This window comes from Cervus elaphus, chromosome 23 (genome assembly GCF_910594005.1).
Source record: "Cervus elaphus chromosome 23, mCerEla1.1, whole genome shotgun sequence".
Classification (NCBI taxonomy): Eukaryota; Metazoa; Chordata; class Mammalia; order Artiodactyla; family Cervidae; genus Cervus; species Cervus elaphus.
In genome coordinates this window covers 30,012,608-30,033,891 of record NC_057837.1, presented here as the reverse complement: position 1 = coordinate 30,033,891, position 21,284 = coordinate 30,012,608, and the positions used below count along the sequence as shown (strand labels likewise).

The following is a 21,284-nucleotide window of genomic DNA, read 5'->3' as shown; positions in this document are numbered from 1 at the left end:
AATAAGCCTCCTCCCTCCTCATACCCTTTCTTTTCCTTTTCCAGTCTAACTTAGCACTTTTCTTCCTCTTCTAAATATCTTCCTGTTTTTCTCAATCGCTTCACCGCTCGTTTTGTTTCGCATCTTTGGTCTGTACAGCTTCAATTTTCGTCACCTACATAGTACCCGGCTGGCCGTAAAGTAAACAAAACAAGGAGCTGTGCGTGTGGTCAGAGTATTGCAGGTTACGCGGGGTAAAGTATAGTGTGATTTTTTTTTTTTTTTTGTCAATTAGAAAAATTAAAAAAAACCACCTTAGGAGTTTGAGTGTAACAGGCTTTTGTTTCGTAAAATGAATAGTAACAGATCATCACGATGAACAGTAAACATGCAGTTGTAAAGCAATCTCAGATCACAATTTTTAGCAGCAACCTCTCATTGCCCAACAGAATCCCTCTATTCTTGAAATGTCACTGAATGTCCTGATTCAGCTCTAACCTGTTTCCATCATGTCTGTCGCCTTATTCACTAGAAACAAGATGGGCATTTTGGGTACTGGAAGGCAAAAAGTTCATGTCTCATGATTTTTTAATATAATACTTAAAATCTTCGGTGGCAGCTAGACTTTCTACTACCATTGGTAAAAGCTGTGACACTAGACCCTAAGGCAGGTCACGTGAAACAAGACCTGTTTGTAGACTCAATACTGTGTTAGGTTATAAGCTTCATAAATCATTCAACCCTTGAAAAACATTAATAAACTTTTTTATTCCTCTTTGGCTGAGCCACACAGCACAGCATGAGAGATCTTGGTTCCCTTGCCAGGGACTGAACCTGCACGCCTTGCACTAGAATCTGGAGTCTTAACCACTGGACCACTAGGGAAGTCTCCCAAATTGCTAGTTTTGAATGTAACTTAACCCTGGCTTTTGATTTGGTAAATTGCTGATTATGGCTATCTTTGTTAAATTTAAATTGAATTAGCTTAACTTGTGACGCAGTGATTTTTTTCCTGGCTTCTTATGTGGTCAATGCAATCAGGTATATTTAATGGTGGCAAGCTGAGATTAAAATGTTAAATGTAAGAGCCAATCACAAGGTTATTATTTTTTTTCAAAGTAATGAAAACAGTACTTTATCTACTGTAAAATTGCAGGTTAATGACTTAGTCCTACAGAGTGGCTCTCAAACCTTCAATGAACTCACTGATTTAAAAATTATAAAGTATCATTTCAAAGATTAAATAATAATGAGGATAAATCACATGTTAAGTAGTGCCGCCAAATAGAAGTTTTAAAATTCTCAAAAAAATAAAAAAATAAAAATAAAATAAAATTCTCAGTAGAAATTTTTGGATAAAAAGATGAGAAATTATTCAATCAAAGTGGAAGGTAAATATAATTTTAAAAGAATGAAGTATTATGAGTCTTTTTAAAAAAAAAGTATTCCAATAAATATTTTAAAATCTAAAAAAAATAAGTCTCAGATCTAATTTTTAAGCTGTATGACAGAAACACGTCAGATTGAAGTGCTAAAGCAATGGGAAGGAAATATGTGTAAGTTTTTGTCCCTCTAAGGTTTCAGATTTATAGCTTGAGTATCATTTCAGTTTATATTTACTCTATGAAGATTTGCAGCCACTATATACATGTCTCTGGATCAAAACCAGCTAAGGTCAAGATCTTAACCTCATCATCACATGACTCTAAAGCAAACTAATTAACCCTGTCTATGAAGTGATAAAAATAGTACCTGTTGTGAGGATTAGAAGAAATAATCTACTTAAAATGCTTAGCACAGTGCCTGATACATGCAGAGTGCTTCATAAATAGAACTGATGGATCCAGTAGCAACCTGAATTCAGAGATAATAGGTTAATAAAAATTAAGCCTCTATGATTTTAGTGCCTTGTTCTGTTTGAAGACTAAGCAATAAAATTTCCACAAGAATGTTGCTAAAATGAATGCATTTCGAAGGTAATTTCTCTCCCATTTGTATCATACAAACACTGTAACAGAAGTGTTTTTAAAAAAATTTTCCCATGACCCAATAACCTCAAAACTCATTTCCTTTCAGTGTTTCCTTCTAATTTGTTTCACATTTAAGTGTGCACTTACATTATTAAAATAATATAAATTTTATATTCTGATTTTCTTTTCATATAACATTTTTCCCTATATTTCCCAAACATAGTTTTCAAGTTGTCACTTTAACATATATTTAGTATCTTATACCAATCAGTTTACTTTTTAAAAATAGCTGTTCCTCTGTTATTTTACCCTGGGAACTCAATTTGGTCTTTGAATAACAAAGTGTTCTTTTTATATTCATTCTAGAATTGGACTACAGTTAGGTTTATACGCTTGCCATGATATAAGAGCCATTTAAGAGACCTGACAATAAGTTTTGTCATTAACCACAATTTTTTGTTGAAAGAAAGTTACCAGCTGGAAAGTTTGTCAATAGAATGTAGGAGAATTGAGCAGCGGACTCTTCTTTCCCTCTGGGCATCCTCATCTTTGCTCTGTGTATGTGTGCATTGGAGTTCTCCAGAGAAGTAGAACCAGTGAAGATACAGATGTGAGTTATGGAGCCTGAGAAGTTCCACAGTCTGCTGTCTGCAAGCTGGAAACCTGGAAAGCTAGTGATGTCAATTCAGTCTAAACCCAACGGCCTGATAATCATGGGAGCTGAGTTTAAAAATCTCATTCCAAGGACATGAGAAGGTGAGATGGGATGTCCCAGCTCAATCAGGGTAGCAAGAAACAAGGGGGGCAATTCCTCCTTCCTCTGACTTTTGTTTTATTCAGGCCCTTCATGAATAGCGAAGATTGGCAGGCTGCAGTCCATGGGGTCACAAAAGAGCCAGACATGACTGAGCATGCAGACCCAGTTCGTGGATTGGATGGTGCTCACCTACACTGGGGAGGGGGGATCTTTTGGGTTGGCCAAAAAGTTCATTCAAGTTTTTCCCCATAAGTTGTTATGGAAAACCCCAAAGAAACTTTTTGGCCAACCCAATATTTTACTGAGTCCACTGATTCAACTGCTAATCTTTTCCAGAAGCACCTCCACAGTTCTTGTTGTTCAGTTGCTAAGTTGTGTCCAACTCTTTGTGACTCTATGGACTGCAGGTTTCCCTGTCCTTCACTATCTCCTGGAGTTTGCTCAAATTCATGCCCATTAAATCAGTGATGCTATCTAACCACCTTATCCTCTGCCCTCTTCTTCTCCTTTTGTCTTCAATCTTTCCCAGCATTAGGATCTTTTCCAATGAGTCAACTTTAATACTTTGGCTACCTGATTGAAGGAACCCCCACAGATACACCCAGAAATAATGAAATAATGTTTAATCAGGCCAGTCAAGTTGACACATAAAATTAACCATCACAGTATGATGGTCTCTGTATCATACATAATAATTGTTATATAAACGGTAACGTTATTTTAAAATCAGTGACTAGAATAACTTTTGTGATGAGCTACAAAATCAATGACCTTTTTAGTGTGCAGTTAACAAAGCCTCCTACTGAAAGTGGTTAGTCAGTGGTTATTATCTGTCTTCAAAGTCTGGATCTTTTCCAAGACGGGCTCATTGGCTTACACAACATCTCCTCAAAATCCCAAGGACTTTCTGTCCTTCCCCTTTGCCATCCTCTGACTCTTGGCATTGGCCCTCAAGCTTGTCCTCTCAAGCTCACAGTCTAGTGGTGACAGCTCTGATCGTCACAATTCACATAACCACGTGGCAGGAAGCAGAAGTTTCCCTCATGCATTTCTTTCTATCAGAAGGAAAAATCTTCTTAAGAAGCCCTAACAGACTTCATTCTGTTGCTCACTGGACAGTATCAGTCACATGCCCCCACTGAAACCAGTCCCTGGCGGGGGTGAGTGAGTCAAACGAGACTTGCTGAGACCAGTTATGAGTCTTCTCTTGGAGATGGAGCATAATATGGCTCCATAACCAAATGAAAGTAGGATCATTGACAAAAATGAAGGGGGAAATGGCTGCTAGGTGGGGAACCAATACATTAATGTCTCCAGTAGGGAGACATTTTGTTTAGTGGAGTTCAGTTGCAGAATACGTTAATTGGACACTAATACATAAAACACATGCAATTTAACAACCAAATGATCAGGGTGGAAACAAAATGATGAGCCATTATAATTTAATTCAGCCCTATGTATTAGCATTGAAACCAAGCCTAAAAATGACACAAGTTTAACACAAGTTTAAAGAGGAATATTAAACTCACGAGAGGTTGTTGGCAGTGGTACCTGGAGAAGATAAAGCCCTGAGCTAGCCATTACATCTTGTTAACTGGGTAAAAGCTGGAAGGTATTTATGAACCTTGACTTCGAAAACTCTTTTAAAGTAACAGTCATGTCCAACTCTTTGGGACCCCATGGACTGTATAGCCTGCCAGGCTCTTCTGCCCATGGAATTTTCCAGGCAAGAATACTGGAGTGGGTAGCCATTCCCTTCTCCAGGAGATCTTCCCAACCAAGGGATCGAACCCATGTCTCCTGCATTGCAGGCAGATTCTTTACCATCCGAGCCACCAGGGAAGCCCAAAATAATAATAAATGTTAAACCAAACAAAAGTAAAAATGCGTCCTGTCAGACAGTCTTTTTCTGAAGCTAGTTACAGTGAAATCATTCTGGTTAGTTTTTTGCAAGGAGTTTTCAAACATGTTAATTTTAAAATAATGTGAAATGTGATTTTCCTGGCTATGTTTACTTAGTTGTTTACTTTGGGAAGTGGTATTAGTTGTCTGTGGTTTCAGGGAAGTTATATTTATTAAGAGTTTGTTGTAGAAAATTATTTATCTAAAGTTGTGACATAGTCAACTGTACCTAACCTGTGACATAGTCACCTGACATAATCACCAATTCAGTGTTAGGACATCACTGACTTTATAACTTTACTAGTTTAGAAGTAACTTGACCTCATTGATTAGTCAGAAGGTACTAAGAATCCTGTTTTGATTTTCTTCCCATGGACCTGTTTATAATGAATTTGGTAGCACTAATAGACATTTCAAATAAATAACACAAGTATGAGTCTTTTCACTTCCTTCCTTGTGAATATTCATAATCAACAGCTGTTTAGGCCAATCAGACCTTGAGCAAATTCAGCCACTCACACAAAACCAGATATCAGAAATGGAGAACCATATCGTAATTGTTAATGTAATATTTAAAACCACTTAGATTTATGGAAAAAGCTTATATTTCTGATTAGTGACTAGTAAAATAATAAGGTGAATCTCACCATAGAAAATGTAATGAAGTAGGAAAAAAATGAAATGGGTAGAAAATTTTAGTCTATGTGTAAAAGAAAATCTTTGGAAAACGCAGTTTGCTTCATATATAACTTTTGTGTGTGTGTAGCCAATATGAGCTCTTCTAAGCCAAACATTACAACTTTTTAAGCTAGAAATGAAAAAGCCACTGAAAATGAAAAGCCTACAGGATTTAGTTTCTACTAAGGTAAATGTTTATAACTATAACCATTAATCAAAAAACTCTCAGGGGATCCTCAATAATTTATTTAAAAGAATAAAGTGATCTAGAGTCCCCAAAATGAGAAAATGGGCCCGTTTCTTGGTACAGTCTCACAAGAGACCATCATAAAATTTCAGTTCTCTAACTCCCTGGCTGGGCTGCTTTTCGGTTCTTCTAGCTCAAGAAACTGGTTTTCAGTGACCAGAACTCTCACCAACGTTTCTTGTAGACACAGGGTTTTTGGCTGTTACTAATTTTTACTTTCATGTCCCCATTTTTCTTCGTTCTTTTTTCCTTCAGTTTTTAAAAACTCTTTTCTTCATTTTCATCTTTACTTTTTTCTTTTTCTCATGTTTTTTCCTTTTTAAAACTTTGTTTTCTCTTATTTAGATTTGTCAGTATTTGGTTTTGTTTATTGGCACGTCTGGCATTATGTTTTGGTTCCATTATAAAGATCAGTTCGTCAGAGGATGTCGGGAAGTGATTTTCTTTTGAGGTGATTTGGGTCAAGTTCCTGACCAGCTTTCCTCAATTTTAAGTTGACCTTGAGACACCCTGACTCCAAGGTCAGCAGTAAGTCCAACACGCTCCTGGCCTCTCAGACATCTCTGTTGAGGATGACCTCCATATTGACAATCATTAACAGTCAAGACCATCACCATGGGCAACATGACCGAGCTAAAGCTGGCTCAGTACATCCTGACTTAGGAAAGAGGCAGTCATGAAGATCATTGACAAGACTTAGACAAACTCCTCCGGACTCCAGAGACGGTCCCTTGAGTGAGAACCATGAAAGACTTGAGTCCTCCCCAAACAGTTATTTGTAGCGATCCATTCTGCCTTCCTTGAGGAATTGCTCAATGGAAGAGACATATTTGAGGACCTGGTGGCTCATGGAAATCCATAAGAAAAAGAGGTTCTGGCAAATTCCATCGGTGATACACTGTCACCAGAAGTGCATTGCTCATAGAGTTAAAGGCAGAGCGCCTGCTTTTGGGTGCTGATATGAAGAAAACTTTGAAGACTATGGCTTTGGCGTTACATTCACCTTTGGCAACAAACTAGATATCTTCACTGGCTGTCCCCCTTTAGGCTACCCTGGAACTCTTCCAAGTCCAAATAAGATAGACCCACAGTAGACGTGTGGAATCTGAGAATCATCCTATATACACTGGTCTGCAAACCCCTTACCTGTTGATGGACTCCTGCCTTCAAGGAGCTGCAGGAATCAGTACTTAATGGAATAGACCATATGCCCTTTCACATGTCCAGGAAATGTGAACTGCTCAAGAAATTTCTCATTCTCAATCCCAGCAAGAAAGGCACTTTAGAGCTCATCAGGAAAGATCCGTGGATAAACAGAGGTCGTGAAGATGAACCAAACCTTGCATGGAGCCACTCTCTTGACTCCCAGGAACCCTGATGGTGGCGTCCAGCGTGACAAAAGGCAGGAAGTCCAAGGCTCACTGATGGCTGGAAGCACAACCAAGTGATGGCCATCTCTCTGCTTCTGAGGTACAAGAGAGCCGAGCAGGAGGGCCACATCATCGCCCCGAAACCCCAGACTTTGGTGGATCTAATCAACAGCAGCCCACCCAGGATCCACCCAAAGTTTCTGCTAACACACAGCAGTGAGGTGTCAGCAAGCTGGCAGCCCCTTCCACTAATTCCCATTCTAACAATACTCAGAGGGACAACACAGAACATAAGCCACCTGAGGAGGACCAAGTGTAGGGCAGAAGGGCAGTGGCAAAGCCAAGGAGGGGAAGAGACCACCTAGCCTCCAGCACAAATCAACGCAGGAATTGCCTGCTTTGGGAGTGAGCAAGCCCCGGCCAGGCCTCTATGCAAAGGGGCAAAGCCAGCCTAACCCTGCCAAGGTCAAGGGCTCTAAGGGCTCTGCACCCTTCCAACACCCCAGTCTCCCTGACAAAGCCACGCCTGCATAGAGATCCCCGCATTATGGCTCACCAAGGCCTCAGGGCCATGCCCCATTGGGAAGCTGGGCTGTGTCCCCAGCCCAGACTCCCAAGGGTGTCCTTTTCTTCCACCCACCCATCAGAAGTAGTGGCAGAGCCACAGAAGGAACCTGCGTCCTCCAGGGTGTGTCCAAAGGAAGCTCCATCCATTGAGGCGACCTCTGAAGGATAAGCCACCCCAGCCTTCCTTCCGAAGGACCAGCAAGGGCTTCTTCACCAGGTTCAAGTTCAAGTTCATACTGAAATTTCTGTGTTTCCGCTTTGTCAGAAGACATCTTGAAAGTGTGAGGCGGATGGGAGACAGTTCCCCCTCATGGAGTGGGAGCACAGGCGGTGAGAAAGAAAAACCGTGGGAAGGCCAGGTGGTGCTCACGACGCTTGAAGACCGCGAACCTCATGGAGCCCAGCGAGAAGGTGCAGGGCCTCAGCCAGGTGCTGGAAGCAAAGGGCGTCAGCGCGAACTGCGCCGGAGGCCTGCGCTGCTGTGAATGCCTGGCGCCGGGGCCAAGAGGACGGGGGTCCAAACGGTCACGCCCGCCTCTCAACGTAGCTTCTTTTCCGTGGCAAGCTGCGCTTCTGCGGATTTGGAAAGCATTGTGTCCACTCGCCCCGCTAAAAAAAAACATTGCATCTTCTACCTTCAAAAAGTGGCCAGTAGCCTCCAGGGAGACAAGAGGTGGGGCAATCCTTGCCCCCGCACCTGACTGTTTGCATCCGGGCCGCCGGGCCGCGCATCTCTGCGGCGTTGGCTCTGCGTTCGTGCTTGTGGGGGAGGGGAGCCAGGGTTGGTAACGTATCAGAACTCCTAACGGGTGCTTCCGGGGAAAATCTCTTGGGCGAATTTTACTGAGCAGGCCTGACTAGTATTAAGCGACCACTGTGAAAAGAGTTTGGGGTTGATCATAAGAGAGCTGGGATGAAACTGAAATGTGCGTGCAGCAGGCGCTCAGATGCTGTTTGGGCTATAGGAGCTCATTCTGGCTGCAGGTTAGAGACTCGATGGATAAGCGGCCAGGTTCTCTTTGTGTTTTGAAAGTGGCCTCTTACTGCAAGGACAGTGAGGGAGACAGCAAGAACAAGGTCAGCTCAACTCATTGATGGCTGAGCAACCTCTCGTTTGTAAATTTTTCCCCCATTCTACTTTATTTCTTCCGGAAGACAAAAACAAGAGGATGCTTCCCCAGCTTGTTGTATGTGCTAGAATTCCCATGCAATGACAAGAGAAATTCAAGAATCTTCTATGGAACTCGACTCATGGATGTTAAAATTTATATAGAAGAGCAAGGTGCCAAGGACAGGCCTTCCTGAAGAAGAACAAAATTGGGAGGCTTTAATAATTAAGACAATGTGATGTAGGTGGGGGGATAAACAAATGCAGAGCCCAAGAAACTATCAATATGTTAAGTCTCATGATTTCTCTTAAACCCACCCTAGTCAGGCTTGCCCCCCAACCCCACCCTCACGACTGCATTAAAACTTCCTATCAGGTCATCAGTGATCTGGACAATGACCTAAATCCAATTACTAATTCTCAGTCTTCATCTAACCTAACATACTTTGGACATGAACTTGGGCAAACTCCAGGAGATGGTGAAGGACTGGGAAGCCTGGCATGCTGCAGTCCATGCTGTTGCAAAGGGTTGGACTTGACTTGGCGACTGAACAACAACAACAACAAAACATACTTTCTCACTCATGATGCTTCCTCAACTCTGCATTCTCTTGGTTTTTCTCTCACCTCAGTGATCACTTCTCTGTCTCCTTCGTGCTCTTCCCCCCAAACATTTAGTGTTGAAATTTCCCATGGCTCACTCTTCAGTTCTGTTTCCATCTCTCCTCCATACACACTGAGTTTCTAGGGCCATCCAAGTTTCAGAAATTGAACCCCTGAGTCTCAGATCTATACACCCAGCCCAGTCGAGACTTGAATATCTAACTGCCCATTTCACATTTCCACTTGGATGTCTGATATCTCAAATGCAGCATGTCCACGGTGGAACTTCTGATGTTTGTTGCTGTTTTTCAGCTTCTAAGTCATGTCTGACTGTTTGCAACCCCATGGACTGCAGCATGCCAAGCCTCTCTGTCCCTCACTATCTCCCGGAGTTTGCCCAAGTTCATGTCTGCTGAACCCAGTGATGCCATCCAACCATCTCATCCTCTGCCACCCTCTTTTCCTATTGCCTTCAATCTTTCCCAGCATCAGGGTCTTTTCCAATGAGTCAGCTCTTTGCATCAGGTGGGGAAAGTATTGGAGCTTCAGCTTTAGCAACAGTCCTTTCAATGAATATTCAGAGTTGATTCTCTTTAGGATTTGACTGGTTTGATCTTGCTGTACAAGGGACTCTCTGATCTTTGCCACCCCATCAGGCCAACTCCACCTATAGTTCTTCCAGTTACTCAAGGCAAACATCTCACAACTGTCCTGACTCCTCTCTTTCTTTCATACCGATACAGAATCTATCAGGGTCTCCTATTGACTTTACCTTCAAAATAAATGCAGAATCTGAACATCTCACTGCCTCCACTGCTGCCACCTGAGTTGGAGACACCCATAAGTTCTCTCCTGGATTATTATTACAATAAGACTCTTGCTTCCAATGTTGTTCTTTGTAGTCATAGTAACAGAAGAGAGTCTTAAAAAAAAAAAAAAAAGATAAAGTAAGTCAGATCATGTCAGTCCTCACTGAGAACCCTTCGGTGGTTCTGTTTGACTCCCCCTTGAAGCCAAATGCTTTCAGGCAAGGTGTTATGTGATTGGGTCCCCATCTCCTATCCTCTGACCTCTTCTTTTGCTCCTCTGCGCCAGCCCCATTGGCACATCACACCTGCCAGGAAGCTCATTTCTGAGTGCCTTTGTACTGGATGCTGTTTTTGCAAGGGAATCTCTTCCCCAGGGATCTTCCAGGCCAGCTCCCTCACCTCCTTCAACTTTTACTCAAATGTTATCTTCCCATGAGGCCCATCCTGATGACATGTTTATAACTGCAAGTCACCTCCCCACTCCATATGCACAAGATTCTCCACCTCTTTGCTCTGCTCTTTTTGAAAACTGCACCTATCAGGGGCTTCCCTGGCAGTCCAGTGTTTGGGACTTCACATCCCAATGCAGGCGGCGCAGTTTCGACCCTTGGTCAGGGAGCTAAGATACCACATGCCTCATGGCTAAAAACCCAGAAAAACATAAGACAGAAGCAATATTGTAACAAATTGAATAAAGATTTTATTTTTTAATATTTATTCTTATTTTTGGCTGTGCTGGGTCTTCACTGCTGCATGAGAGCTTTAGTTGTGGTGAGCAGGGGCTACTCTTGGTTGCAGTGCACAGGTTGCTCATTGCAGTGGCGTCTCTTGTTTCAGCGCACCGGCCCGAGGCACTTAGGTTTCAGAAGTCGCAGCTCACGGGTTCTAAAGTGCAGGCTCGGTAGTGGTGGTGCATGGGCTTAATTACTCTGCAGCACGTGGGATCTAGTTCCTGGACTAGGGCATACCTGTGTCCCCTGCATGGGCAGGCGGATTCTTAACCACTGGACCACTAAGGAAGCCCAATGAAGACTTAAAAAATGTTCCAAATCAAAAAAATCTTTACAAAAGAAAATAGCACCTATCACCTAACATCTTTCAATAGATTGTATAATTTGCTTTTTGTATATGTTTATTATCTGTCATCCCCTGCCAAAATGTAACACAAGGATAGGGATTCTTGTTTGTTTTGCTGACTGATGTTTCTCAAAAGCCTAGAAGGGTGCCTGGCTCATTTGGCACTCAATAACTGTTGGATTAGATGAATGAAAGTGTGAGTGAATAAGGAGGATAGGATGGAACGGAACCAGGAGAGTCACAGAGGTAAAGAGGAATGTTCTATTTCTTAAATTGGTGGTATGCTCATAAATGCGCCCTTTATTTTCTAAACATACTTATGTATGTATGCATACTGGTTTATAATCAATATTTAACAATAGTAAAAATAAAAATCTTTATTATCCAGCTTGACTGACTCCCTAAAGTTTCCACAAAACTGAGTTTTCATTGTACCTAGTATATGATGATCACTGAACAGAGGACATTGATGTTTCTGTTGTTTCTTTTTGCTCCTTGAGACAGGCCAGTCATGGCTCTGGCAACCAGTAGGAGGATGGCAACTCAAGAGAAGAACATGCTTTGGAAAGAGTGCTTAAAATAACATTCTAGACTTAGAGAATAAAATGGAGCACAGTGTATCGTCCCTCTCTTTTCCTCCTGATTTTTTTATAATGACTATAATATCAAAATGTCTCAACTGCAGATACACACCCATACTGGAGCTCACTGCTCCCAGCTGACACACACTGATAAACAGGACTTTCTCCAGTAGACAGAGCACTTGCTCTTCTTCAGCTGCTATTTCCATTGGTGCTTCTCATCGCTGGGAAATTTTGAAAAAAATTCTGCCCAGTACAGAAAAAAGAATTTCTTTTTCTTTTTCTTTTTTTGACCATACCACATGGCTTGTGGAATCTTAGTTCCCCCACCAAGGGTCCAACCTGGCCTTCAGCAGTGAAAGCGCAGAGCCCTAACCACCGGACCACCAGGGAATTCCCTTTCAGTATATTGTTCTAAAATTTGCTTTTTGTCCTTTATTTGGAAACTCATTGACTTCCCTATGAAAATAGTTTTGAGGAGAAAATAAAAAACCAAGGGATTTACATGAAGATGTAGCAAATAATTTTTAAGTGTAATCTTATGCAAAAACAAGGTAAAATGTTTCTTATGCAAAAACACGATAAACCGTTTTAGGGCCTTGAACTCCTGTATGTTGTTACATTGTTAGACATTTCAAATCAATAGCTTTCTTAAAACAGAGTTTGCCCTTTCTTCCAATCACTTTGCTCCACGAAGACTTGTATGAAATGAACTCCTCAGATGACCAGAAAATGCAGTTCCAGTTCTTTGAAAATTTAATCAGACGTGAATTACAACCCCGTTCTGTGTCTGCAGACTTGGAGTGACACTGGGTTTGTTCCCCTGGAGAATGGGGTCATGTTGAAGAGTCCTGTGTGTGTGTGGTTTTTTTTTTTTTTCACCCTAATTGAAATCCAGTTGGGATGATTGCAGAGCGTGTTCAGAATGTAAGTGGCTCTCCTTTTATAATGAGGAGAAGAGGCAAACTACCTCTTCATTCCTGGTGGGCTGTGCCTCAAGACGGGTCGGGAGACAGAGATACCAGATAAACGCTGTCTGCCACCCAAGCTCTTAGAATCATGCAGAGGACAGAGGTATATATGAAAAGGAATCCCAAGTGAGGTCAGTGCCCTGGAGAGACCTCTCAGGATTTCCTGCAAACAACCTCTAGAGAATGAATAGAGCGAGTCAGGGGCAGAGAGGAGCTCATTTAAATTCTCTTCCCTGCGCCTTGCCAGTTGCAACCTCTGGCAGCGCACAACTCTCTGCAGGGCTTAGGCTGGGAGAAGAGCGCGGCCCCGCGGGCCCGGACGGTGTCACTCACCGCCCAGCCCCGCCCTCGCGGGCCAGCGACCAATGGGCATAGGCCGGGCCCGGGAGCGCGACCAATGGGAGCCGGCGGGCGGAGGCGCGCTGCCCTTTAAGGAGTCGCTGGGCGTCAGGTCCCGGGTACCCGGCGCTTAGAGACAGGCACCGTCCAGGTTTAGCCGCCATGTCCCTGCAGGTGAGCCGGGTGTGCGCGCGCTGCTGCGGGCGGGGAGGAGCGTACGTCCCGGAGAAAAGCGCTCGAGTGGGGCGTGGGGCCGGCGTGACGCCCCGCCGGGGTCGCGGCGCATCTCTGACCCGGCACTTCGGGCCGCTGCTGCCAGTCCTCTTTGTCCCAGGTAGCTGTCCGCGGGGACCCCCGAGACACGCCCACCCCATCGCCAGCGCCCCCTTATTGCGCGTAATCCGCACCGGTGCATTCTGTTGACGGCGTGCCGGGCTCCCTATGGCAACTCTTGTGAACCCCGGGGACTGGTTAGCCGCAAACCAGGCACCCGCCGCGGGAGGGCGGGCGCCAGGCTGCTCCCAGCGGACCCGGCGGGTCCTGCCCAGCCATCTCTTCCCATCCTGGAGAGGGAGGTGTGGGCGGCCTCCCCTTGCTCCTTGGCATGCCTAGGGGCTCTTCCAAGCTAGTGCAGAGATCTGGAAAACCACGATCTTAAATATACTGTTCTTGTGGTCTTTGGAGGGAAAAAAAAGTTTATGTTCAGGGTGGAAATTTGGGGGAAAGGGAAGAAATGTAAAGTAAAAAAGAAAAAGGGGAAAGTGTTAGTTTCTCAGTCCTGTCCGGCTCTTTGTGACCCCGTGGACTGTAACCCGCCGGGCTCTTCTGTCCATGGAATTCTCCAGGCAAGAATACTGGAGTGGGTAGCCATTCTTTTCTCAAGGGGACCTTCCCAACCCAGATATGAAACCAGGCGGATTCTTTACCAGGGAAGCCCATAATATAAAGTAGAACATCAGACATTCCTTCACCCAAGTGATAACCACATTAGCACTAGGTTACTTTCTCAAGTGTTCGAGAAACATCTATGTGATATGTGAATGTATATGTTTATACACACACTTTGCTTTTTATATAATTTTGCTCTCTCGCTCTCTCTCTTTTTTAATTTGTACTATGAGCTTTCTGTCACCACTAACTATTCTTTAAAAATTTTAAATGTTTGCATTGGGTACATGGCAGGATGCACCCCATGTGACCGTGGTACTCCAGGGTCACTGCTACACTAGGGGCGGGGTCGGGGGGCCTTGCGAAAACAGGAACGGGAGAGGGTGTGAGGAGAGGTTTTAAGGCAGTTGTTTTGAAGACCCGTTAGGCACAGGCGCGGGGGAAATCCAGCAGGTCAGCTTTCAGCCAGGGTGCTGAGTACGGGCTCCAGCAGAGTGAGCTCAGCAGGCGTTGAAATTCCTCACCCAAAGCCGCGAGCCCAGCTCTGCAGCAGCACAGGAACATTATCCAACTTTCCCTTTGGCCCAGAGTGCTTGGAATTAAGTGTAAATGACTGTACCTTTAAGTCCCTGTTTCTGGGATTTCCCTGGTGGTCCAGTGGTTAAGACTGTGTGCTTCCACTGCAAGGGGTGTAGGTTCCATCCTTGGTCAGGGAACTAAGATCCTGCATGTGGTGAGGTGTGGCCAAAGATTAAAAGAAAAAAAAAAAAAAATCTGTTTCTCACCTATTGCTGGGAGCCGTTATGGGAGGTCCCACCTGTGACGAGGTCATGAAGAAAATCAGGCAGGCAAGGCCGTCTGGGACCCCATCCATGACGAGGTCACGAGGAAAATACCTGACAGGCAAAGCCGTCTAGGATAAGGGACCCTCCAGGTTGGCCTCGGCCTCTACCCTACCCTATATCCTCCTCCCTTTTCTGCTGCTGTTCTTTTTTTTTTTTTAATTAATTAATTAATTTATTTTTTCAGTGGGTTTTGTCATACATTGACATGAATCAGCAATAGATTTACACGTATTCCCCATCCCGATCCCCCCTCCCACCTCCCTCTCCACCCGATTCCTCTGGGTCTTCCCAGTGCACCAGGCCCGAGCACTTGTCTCATGCATCCCCCCTGGGCTAGTGACCTGTTTCACCATAGATAATATACATGCTGTTCTTTCGCAACATCCCACCCTCACCTTCTCCCACAGAGTTCAAAAGTCTGTTCTGTACTTCTGTGTCTCTTTTTCTGTTTTGCATAAAGGGTTGTCGTTACCATCTTTCTAAATTCCATATATATGTGTTAGTATGCTGTAATGTTCTTTATCTTTCTGGCTTACTTCACTCTGTATAATGGGCTCCAGTTTCATCCATCTCATTAGAACTGGTTCAAATGAATTCTTTTTAACAGCTGAGTAATATTCCATGGTGTATATGTACCACAGCTTCCTTATGCATTCATCTGCTGATGGGCATCTAGGTTGCTTCCATGTCCTGGCTATTATAAACAGTGCTGCGATGAACATTGGGATGCACGTGTTTCACAATTTGTATGGAAATACAAAAAACCTCGAATAGCCAAAGTAATCTTGAGAAAGAAGAATGGAACTGGAGGAATCAACCTGCCTGACTTCAGACTATACTACAAAGCCACAGTCATCAAGACAGTATGGTACTGGCACAAAGACAGAAATATAGATCAATGGAACAGAATAGAAAGCCCAGAGATAAATCCACAAACTTATGGACACCTTATCTTTGACAAAGGAGGCAAGGATATACAATGGAAAAAAGACAACCTCTTTAACAAGTGGTGCTGGGAAAGCTGGTCAACCACCTGTAAAAGAATGAAACTAGAACACTTTCTAACACCATACACAAAAATAAACTCAAAATGGATTAAAGATCTAAATGTAAGACCAGAAACTATAAAACTCCTAGAGGAGAACATAGGCAAAACACTTTCTGACATAAACCACAGCAAGATCCTCTATGACCCACCTCCCAGAATATTGGAAATAAAAGCAAAACTAAACAAATGGGACCTAATGAAACTTAAAAGCTTTTGCTGCTGTTCTTGTTTGCCCTGCTGCAGATTCTTGTGTTGCCTGCCGAGAGCTCTCCTGCTCCTCTTTCACTGAATAAAGACCAACTTAAAACCCTAATTAATAAATCTCCTGGACGCTGGTACGCTATGAAGGGGCCAGGGATGAAGGAAATGCTTCACTTCAAACATTTTGCTGGCATTCTGGCTTGTTTGATAAATGTGTGATCTCATTGCACAAAATGCTCTTGATTGTTCTAAACATCCTAAGCACAGTACACTAACAAAAGAAACTATTAAGCATAGGCCCCTTCACAGGGTGAGAAAAGCTCCACAAATATGATAGCCACAAATGTGCCTAATGGAAAATACTTTAGAGAGAGATTAGCTGGCAACTTCTTGCAGGTAGTTAACTTTTAGACTGAGAGCCTGTTTTGTGCCATGTCTGCTGTTTCTGCAGTCCTTCGCATTTCTGTTCTGTAAAAATGTAATCCTATCTAGTTCCCATAGAGATGACACTTATTAGAAAGAAAATAGATTAATTATAAGAAAAACAGGGTCGGCTACTGAAGTTGCTTAAGTCACACCAGGTGCAAGCCATAAAATGTTAGCAGGCCTGAAGGCCAAATGATAAAAAAGACTCTTGTGAACGAAAAAGTATGTGGGTGACATCCAGTTTCTGTTGAAGGTCAAGTTGCTGTAATGTTTTGAGATGACCTGTGTGTAAACAATATGCACTCCCCCCCAAAAGATGTTGTTAAGGGTATAAAGGGGCCCTGCGAAAATAAACTTTAGACTTAGCCCCGAGCTTTGTCTCACTCTCTCTCTCATTCGCCGACGCCGTTCATCCTGAGGGTTCCCCTGGATCTTGCTGGGGCTAGACCCTGGCAACCTATGATAATTTCAGACCCTCCTAATATCTACTCACTTTTCATTCATGTGTTCAACAAGGAGGTACAGGGCTCAGATGGGCTCCTCCCACCTGCCAGCACTCTGTAAGGCAAGGCTGTTGCTACTGAGATGAATGTTTGTGCCTATCCTCTGTTCTGGATACTTGGGGGGAACAAATACCTTCCCACCAGCCTTGTGCTGAGCCCTAATAAATACTGTTAGGTCTGCCTGGAACCCGCTTCCCTGTCACTGTCCATCCGCTAGGTACTGACCCCACCCCAGGCTCAACTAAGCATCATCTTCTCTGAGAAGGTGCCTTCCACCCTCACAACTGTTCCCTTCTCTGTGGTCCCAGGACACCTACTGCTCCTCTGCTTGAGCAAGTATCACATGATCACTGTGACCCACTCATCTCCCACAGGATGCTGAGCTTTGTGAAAGCTGGCTGCCCTGTTCATCCCTGTCTGCTCTCCCAAGGCCTGGCCCCTCAGAGGTGTTCAATACATATTGAATCAATAGTGTGATACAAGTGGTGAGCTCTGGGCTGGCAGAGTCAACAGAATGAAGTCAAGAATATTTACGGTCTTATTCTTGTTTCATCCTCATGCTTCCCGGCTAAGGTTGATGCCTTTTTTTTTTTTTTTTTTTTTTAGCTGAAGCCAAATCTCATGGGAGCTCCATTGCTTACACAGAGTCCCAGGGCAGTGTGTCTCCAAGCTAGAATTAAAACCCAGGATCCTGACATGAGCCCAATGTTTTTCCCGCCACGGCTCATCGTAGCTGGGCTGGGAGAAGGCACACTGAAACTGCCACGTAAAACACGAGTGCATGACGTTGGGGTGCCAGGGAAGGGCATGCTGGAGAGAAAGACTGACACTGGGCCCTGCTCTGGAATGGGTTTTTCTCCTCTGCCTGGGGAGAGAGTAGAGAGGGGACCTCTGAAATTGCCTGGGAAATGGTCAAGGGCTCCACTTTTGGATAGAGAGGGTCCAAGACTTTCATGAGCTTGTTAGATGGTTCCATACCCCTCAAAACATGAAGCACAGTCTTCCAAAAACTCCTTCCTGGAAGGCAGGGACTTAGCAGGTTTCTGAGAAGCCTTAGAATTCGTATCAAGGCTTAGCTTGCCAAAAGGACTTGAGTTGCTGTCATTGGAAGATGGCACGAGACTTCACAGCAAATAGAACACCTGAGATGCCTGCCAACCCTGAAGGGAAGGATCCCTATACCTCCTGGACAGTCTGGCCCTGTCCTGCCCTTAGGAAGCTGAGGGAAGTAATGTAGCATTTTAACTTTGTCCTTATTATAGACACAATATGTGCATGCACATTATGGGAAATTTGGAGAGTATAGATGGTATTTAAAAAAAAAACAAACAGGAAACTTACCAATAGAGGCCATTAGTATTGACACATTTTAGTATATTTGGATGTCTCTTCAAGATACTGATTTCATTTCCTTTGGATAAATACTCCAAAGTGGGATTGTGAGATCACATGGTAGTTCTTTTTTAAATTTTTGAAGAAGCTTCATACTGTTTTCCACAGTGGCTGCACCAATTTACATTCCCACCAACAGTGTATGGGGTGCCCTTTTCGCCAAATCCTCATCAACACTGGTTATTTCTTGCCTTTTTGATCATAGCCATTCTTACAGATATGAGGAGATATGTCATTGTTGTTTTGATTTGCATTTTCCTGATGCTTAATGATGTGGAACATTGTTTCAGATCACTATGTATCTTCTGTGGAAAAATCTCCTGACTCTTTTTAAATCAGATTGTTTTGTTTTGCTTTTTTTTTTTTTTTTTTTTTTTTGCTGTTCAGTCATACGAGTTCTGTATATATTTTGGATATTAGCCCCTTATCAGATAAACAGTTTGCAAATATTTTGTCCCATTCAGTAGGTTGCCTTTTCATTTTGTTGATGGTTTCCTTTGCTGTGCAGAAGTTTTTTGTTTGCTATAGTGTCCTGTGTTTATTTTTGTTTTAACTAGTTTTACTTTTGGTGTCACATCCAAAAATCATTGCTAAGAATGATGTCAAGGAACTTACTTTCTATCTCTTTTTCTAGTAGTTTACAGTTTTAAATCTTATGTTCAAATCTTTCATTCGAGTTGATTTTTGTATGTGGTGTAAGATGGGGTCCAGTCTCATTTTTTTGCTCGTGTATTCAGTTTTCCCAGAATTGTTGACTGAAGACACTGTCCTTTCTGCAGTGTATATTCTTGGCTCCTTTGTCATAAATGAATTGACCATATATGCATGGGTTTATTTCTGGGCTCTTGACTCTGTTCCATGGATCTTTGTGTCCGTTTTTATGTCGGTACCATACTGTTTTGCTTACCATAGCTTGTAATATCATTTGAAATAAGGAATTGTGATGCCGCCAGCTTTGTTCTTCTTTCTCAAGATTGCTTTAGCTTTTATGGTTCTATACACATTTTGGGATTGCTTTTTCTCTTTCGGTGAAAAATGCCATTGGAATTTTGATAATGAAGTGCATTGAATTTGTTGATGACTTTGGGTAAGATGAACATTTTACTATTAATGTTTTCTATTGAAGAACAGGGACTATCTTTCCATTTATTTATGTATTCTTCAGTTTTTAAACATTTAGATAAACATTTTAAATATTAAGAATTTTATTTTGTTCTCTGTATCAAATATGTAGGTGCATTGTCCGTGTAACAGGTAAGGACCAAAGGAAGTATCCACAAATTAAAATAAGGATAATCCTGGTGGAACCAGAGCAGTAATAGTTCATTTCTGATTGAAAGCTTCCTGTCCTCTTTAAGTTCTCCTGAAGCAGATAAACCTGCCTAAAGTTAGCAAATGCACTTTTTGTTTTAGGCTGATTTTGACAAGGCGGCCAAAGACGTGAAGAAGCTGAAAACCAGGCCAGATGATGAGGAACTAAAAGAGATCTATGGACTGTACAAACAGTCTGTAACTGGAGACATAGATATTGGTATTGTGCTGTCATATTAAAAAATAACAGTACACTTTGTTGAACAGTATAGAAGCATAGAATAACAAGTAACTCTGTGAATGTATCTTTCCTTCTTTTGGCAGAGTGTCCAACACTGTTAGATCTAAAAGGAAAGGCTAAGTGGGAAGCCTGGAACCTTCAAAAAGGTAGTTTTTAAGTGTTACACGAACCTTCTTAATTTCCAACTACATCGGTCGGTGAGTCAACCTGTTTGTATCTTTCTAGGATTATCGAAGGAAGATGCCATGAGTGCCTATATTTCTAAAGCAAGAGAGCTAATAGAAAAATACGGAATCTAGAATTCAGCCCATGAGAGAATTTTCCTTTTGAAGCCTTCATAATGGTATCGTGACCTAATACTTAGGGGAGAAATGCACTGTAACTCTTGATGGATCATCAGTATTTTTGCTAGTAACATGACTTGTCATTCTGAATTAGAGGTATGCTGAAACTACATGTTTAATAAAATTTTACTTGCTAAAACCAGGCAATTTTAAAGAGTTATTTTTAAAGTGTTGCTCTTGTAGTCTGTATACAAAAACATTAGTTTTTAGTGTAGTGTGTGTGTGTACACAAAAAGCTTGTTCTTTTGGCTTCTCTGTTTTTTCTGCAGTGAAGTGGTCTTACTGGTATAATCAGCACAGTTTATTAAGAACTAATCACAAGGGTCAATTCATTCCTCTGTGTAGCTTTGGGATTCACACCAATGCAGAGCCTCGGCAATACAGACACATCTGGCTCCAGGCTCCCTTCAGTGACTGATTTATAGGTAACCCGAGGCAAGTTACTGAAGCTTTGGCTAAAGCGCATCTGTAGGGTAAGGGGAAAATGTCGATCTCAGAGGTTAAGAATTGAATGAGGTACCTGTATTTATCCTACCTTCATTTTAAAGTGTATACTGTATAAAAGATGAGAGCAAGCAACAAAATTTTTAAAAATAAACTTATGAGTCTATCTCAAGCTCTTCAAAGAAAGAGGAAAAGCTGTCATGGGCTATCAGCTATTCAAGTTTCTATGCTTAGGACAAATAAAAACATCAGGCTGAAATGTAGTAGCTGGTGATGACAGACTGTACAGTATGCCTCTAAAGTCCAGTTTTATCAGAGTGAAAATGAAGAATCTGGAATGTCTATTGGACCAGTTTGCAGTCTCACTTTGGTGTCCACAGGCTCTCTGAAAGAAGGTGGCCTCATTTTCAGAGTCCTAACATCCATTTGAGATTCTACAGGCTAGAAGTCTTCCCAGAGAGAGTGCCTCTGTCCCCTGCTGAAGGGTGTAGGTTTGGTGTTGTGTGAGCACTGGGAGAGGTTGATTTCATGTGACTTAAGAAAAAAATTTTTGGATTGACTAGATGAGTTTTCAGGGAATTATGTTGGGTGAAAAAAAAAAGCCAGTCCCCAAAGGTTATATATTGTATGATCCTGTTTATGTAACATTCTTGAAATGGCAAAATTGCAAACCTTGAGGACTG

General features: G+C 42.6%; 1 protein-coding gene across 1 annotated transcript; it reads left to right on the top strand.

The window, feature by feature from the left end:
* Nucleotides 1-13,078: 13,078 nt before the first annotated feature.
* On the top strand, nucleotides 13,079-20,299 carry LOC122681635 (acyl-CoA-binding domain-containing protein 7-like). Its single transcript, XM_043883906.1, has 4 exons — nucleotides 13,079-13,132; nucleotides 19,675-19,792; nucleotides 19,897-19,959; nucleotides 20,039-20,299. Exons 1-4 carry the CDS (start codon nucleotides 13,121-13,123, stop codon nucleotides 20,110-20,112), a joined length of 267 nt encoding a protein of 88 aa, XP_043739841.1. The 5' UTR covers nucleotides 13,079-13,120; the 3' UTR covers nucleotides 20,113-20,299.
* Nucleotides 20,300-21,284: the final 985 nt, after the last annotated feature.

Excerpts from the sequence above, each read along its gene's own strand:
- LOC122681635 (XM_043883906.1), top strand. Across the intron at positions 19,793-19,896 it reads AACTGGAGACATAGATATTG|AGTGTCCAACACTGTTAGAT; the intron begins GTATTGTGCTGT and ends TTCTTTTGGCAG. Across the intron at positions 19,960-20,038 it reads AGCCTGGAACCTTCAAAAAG|GATTATCGAAGGAAGATGCC; the intron begins GTAGTTTTTAAG and ends GTATCTTTCTAG.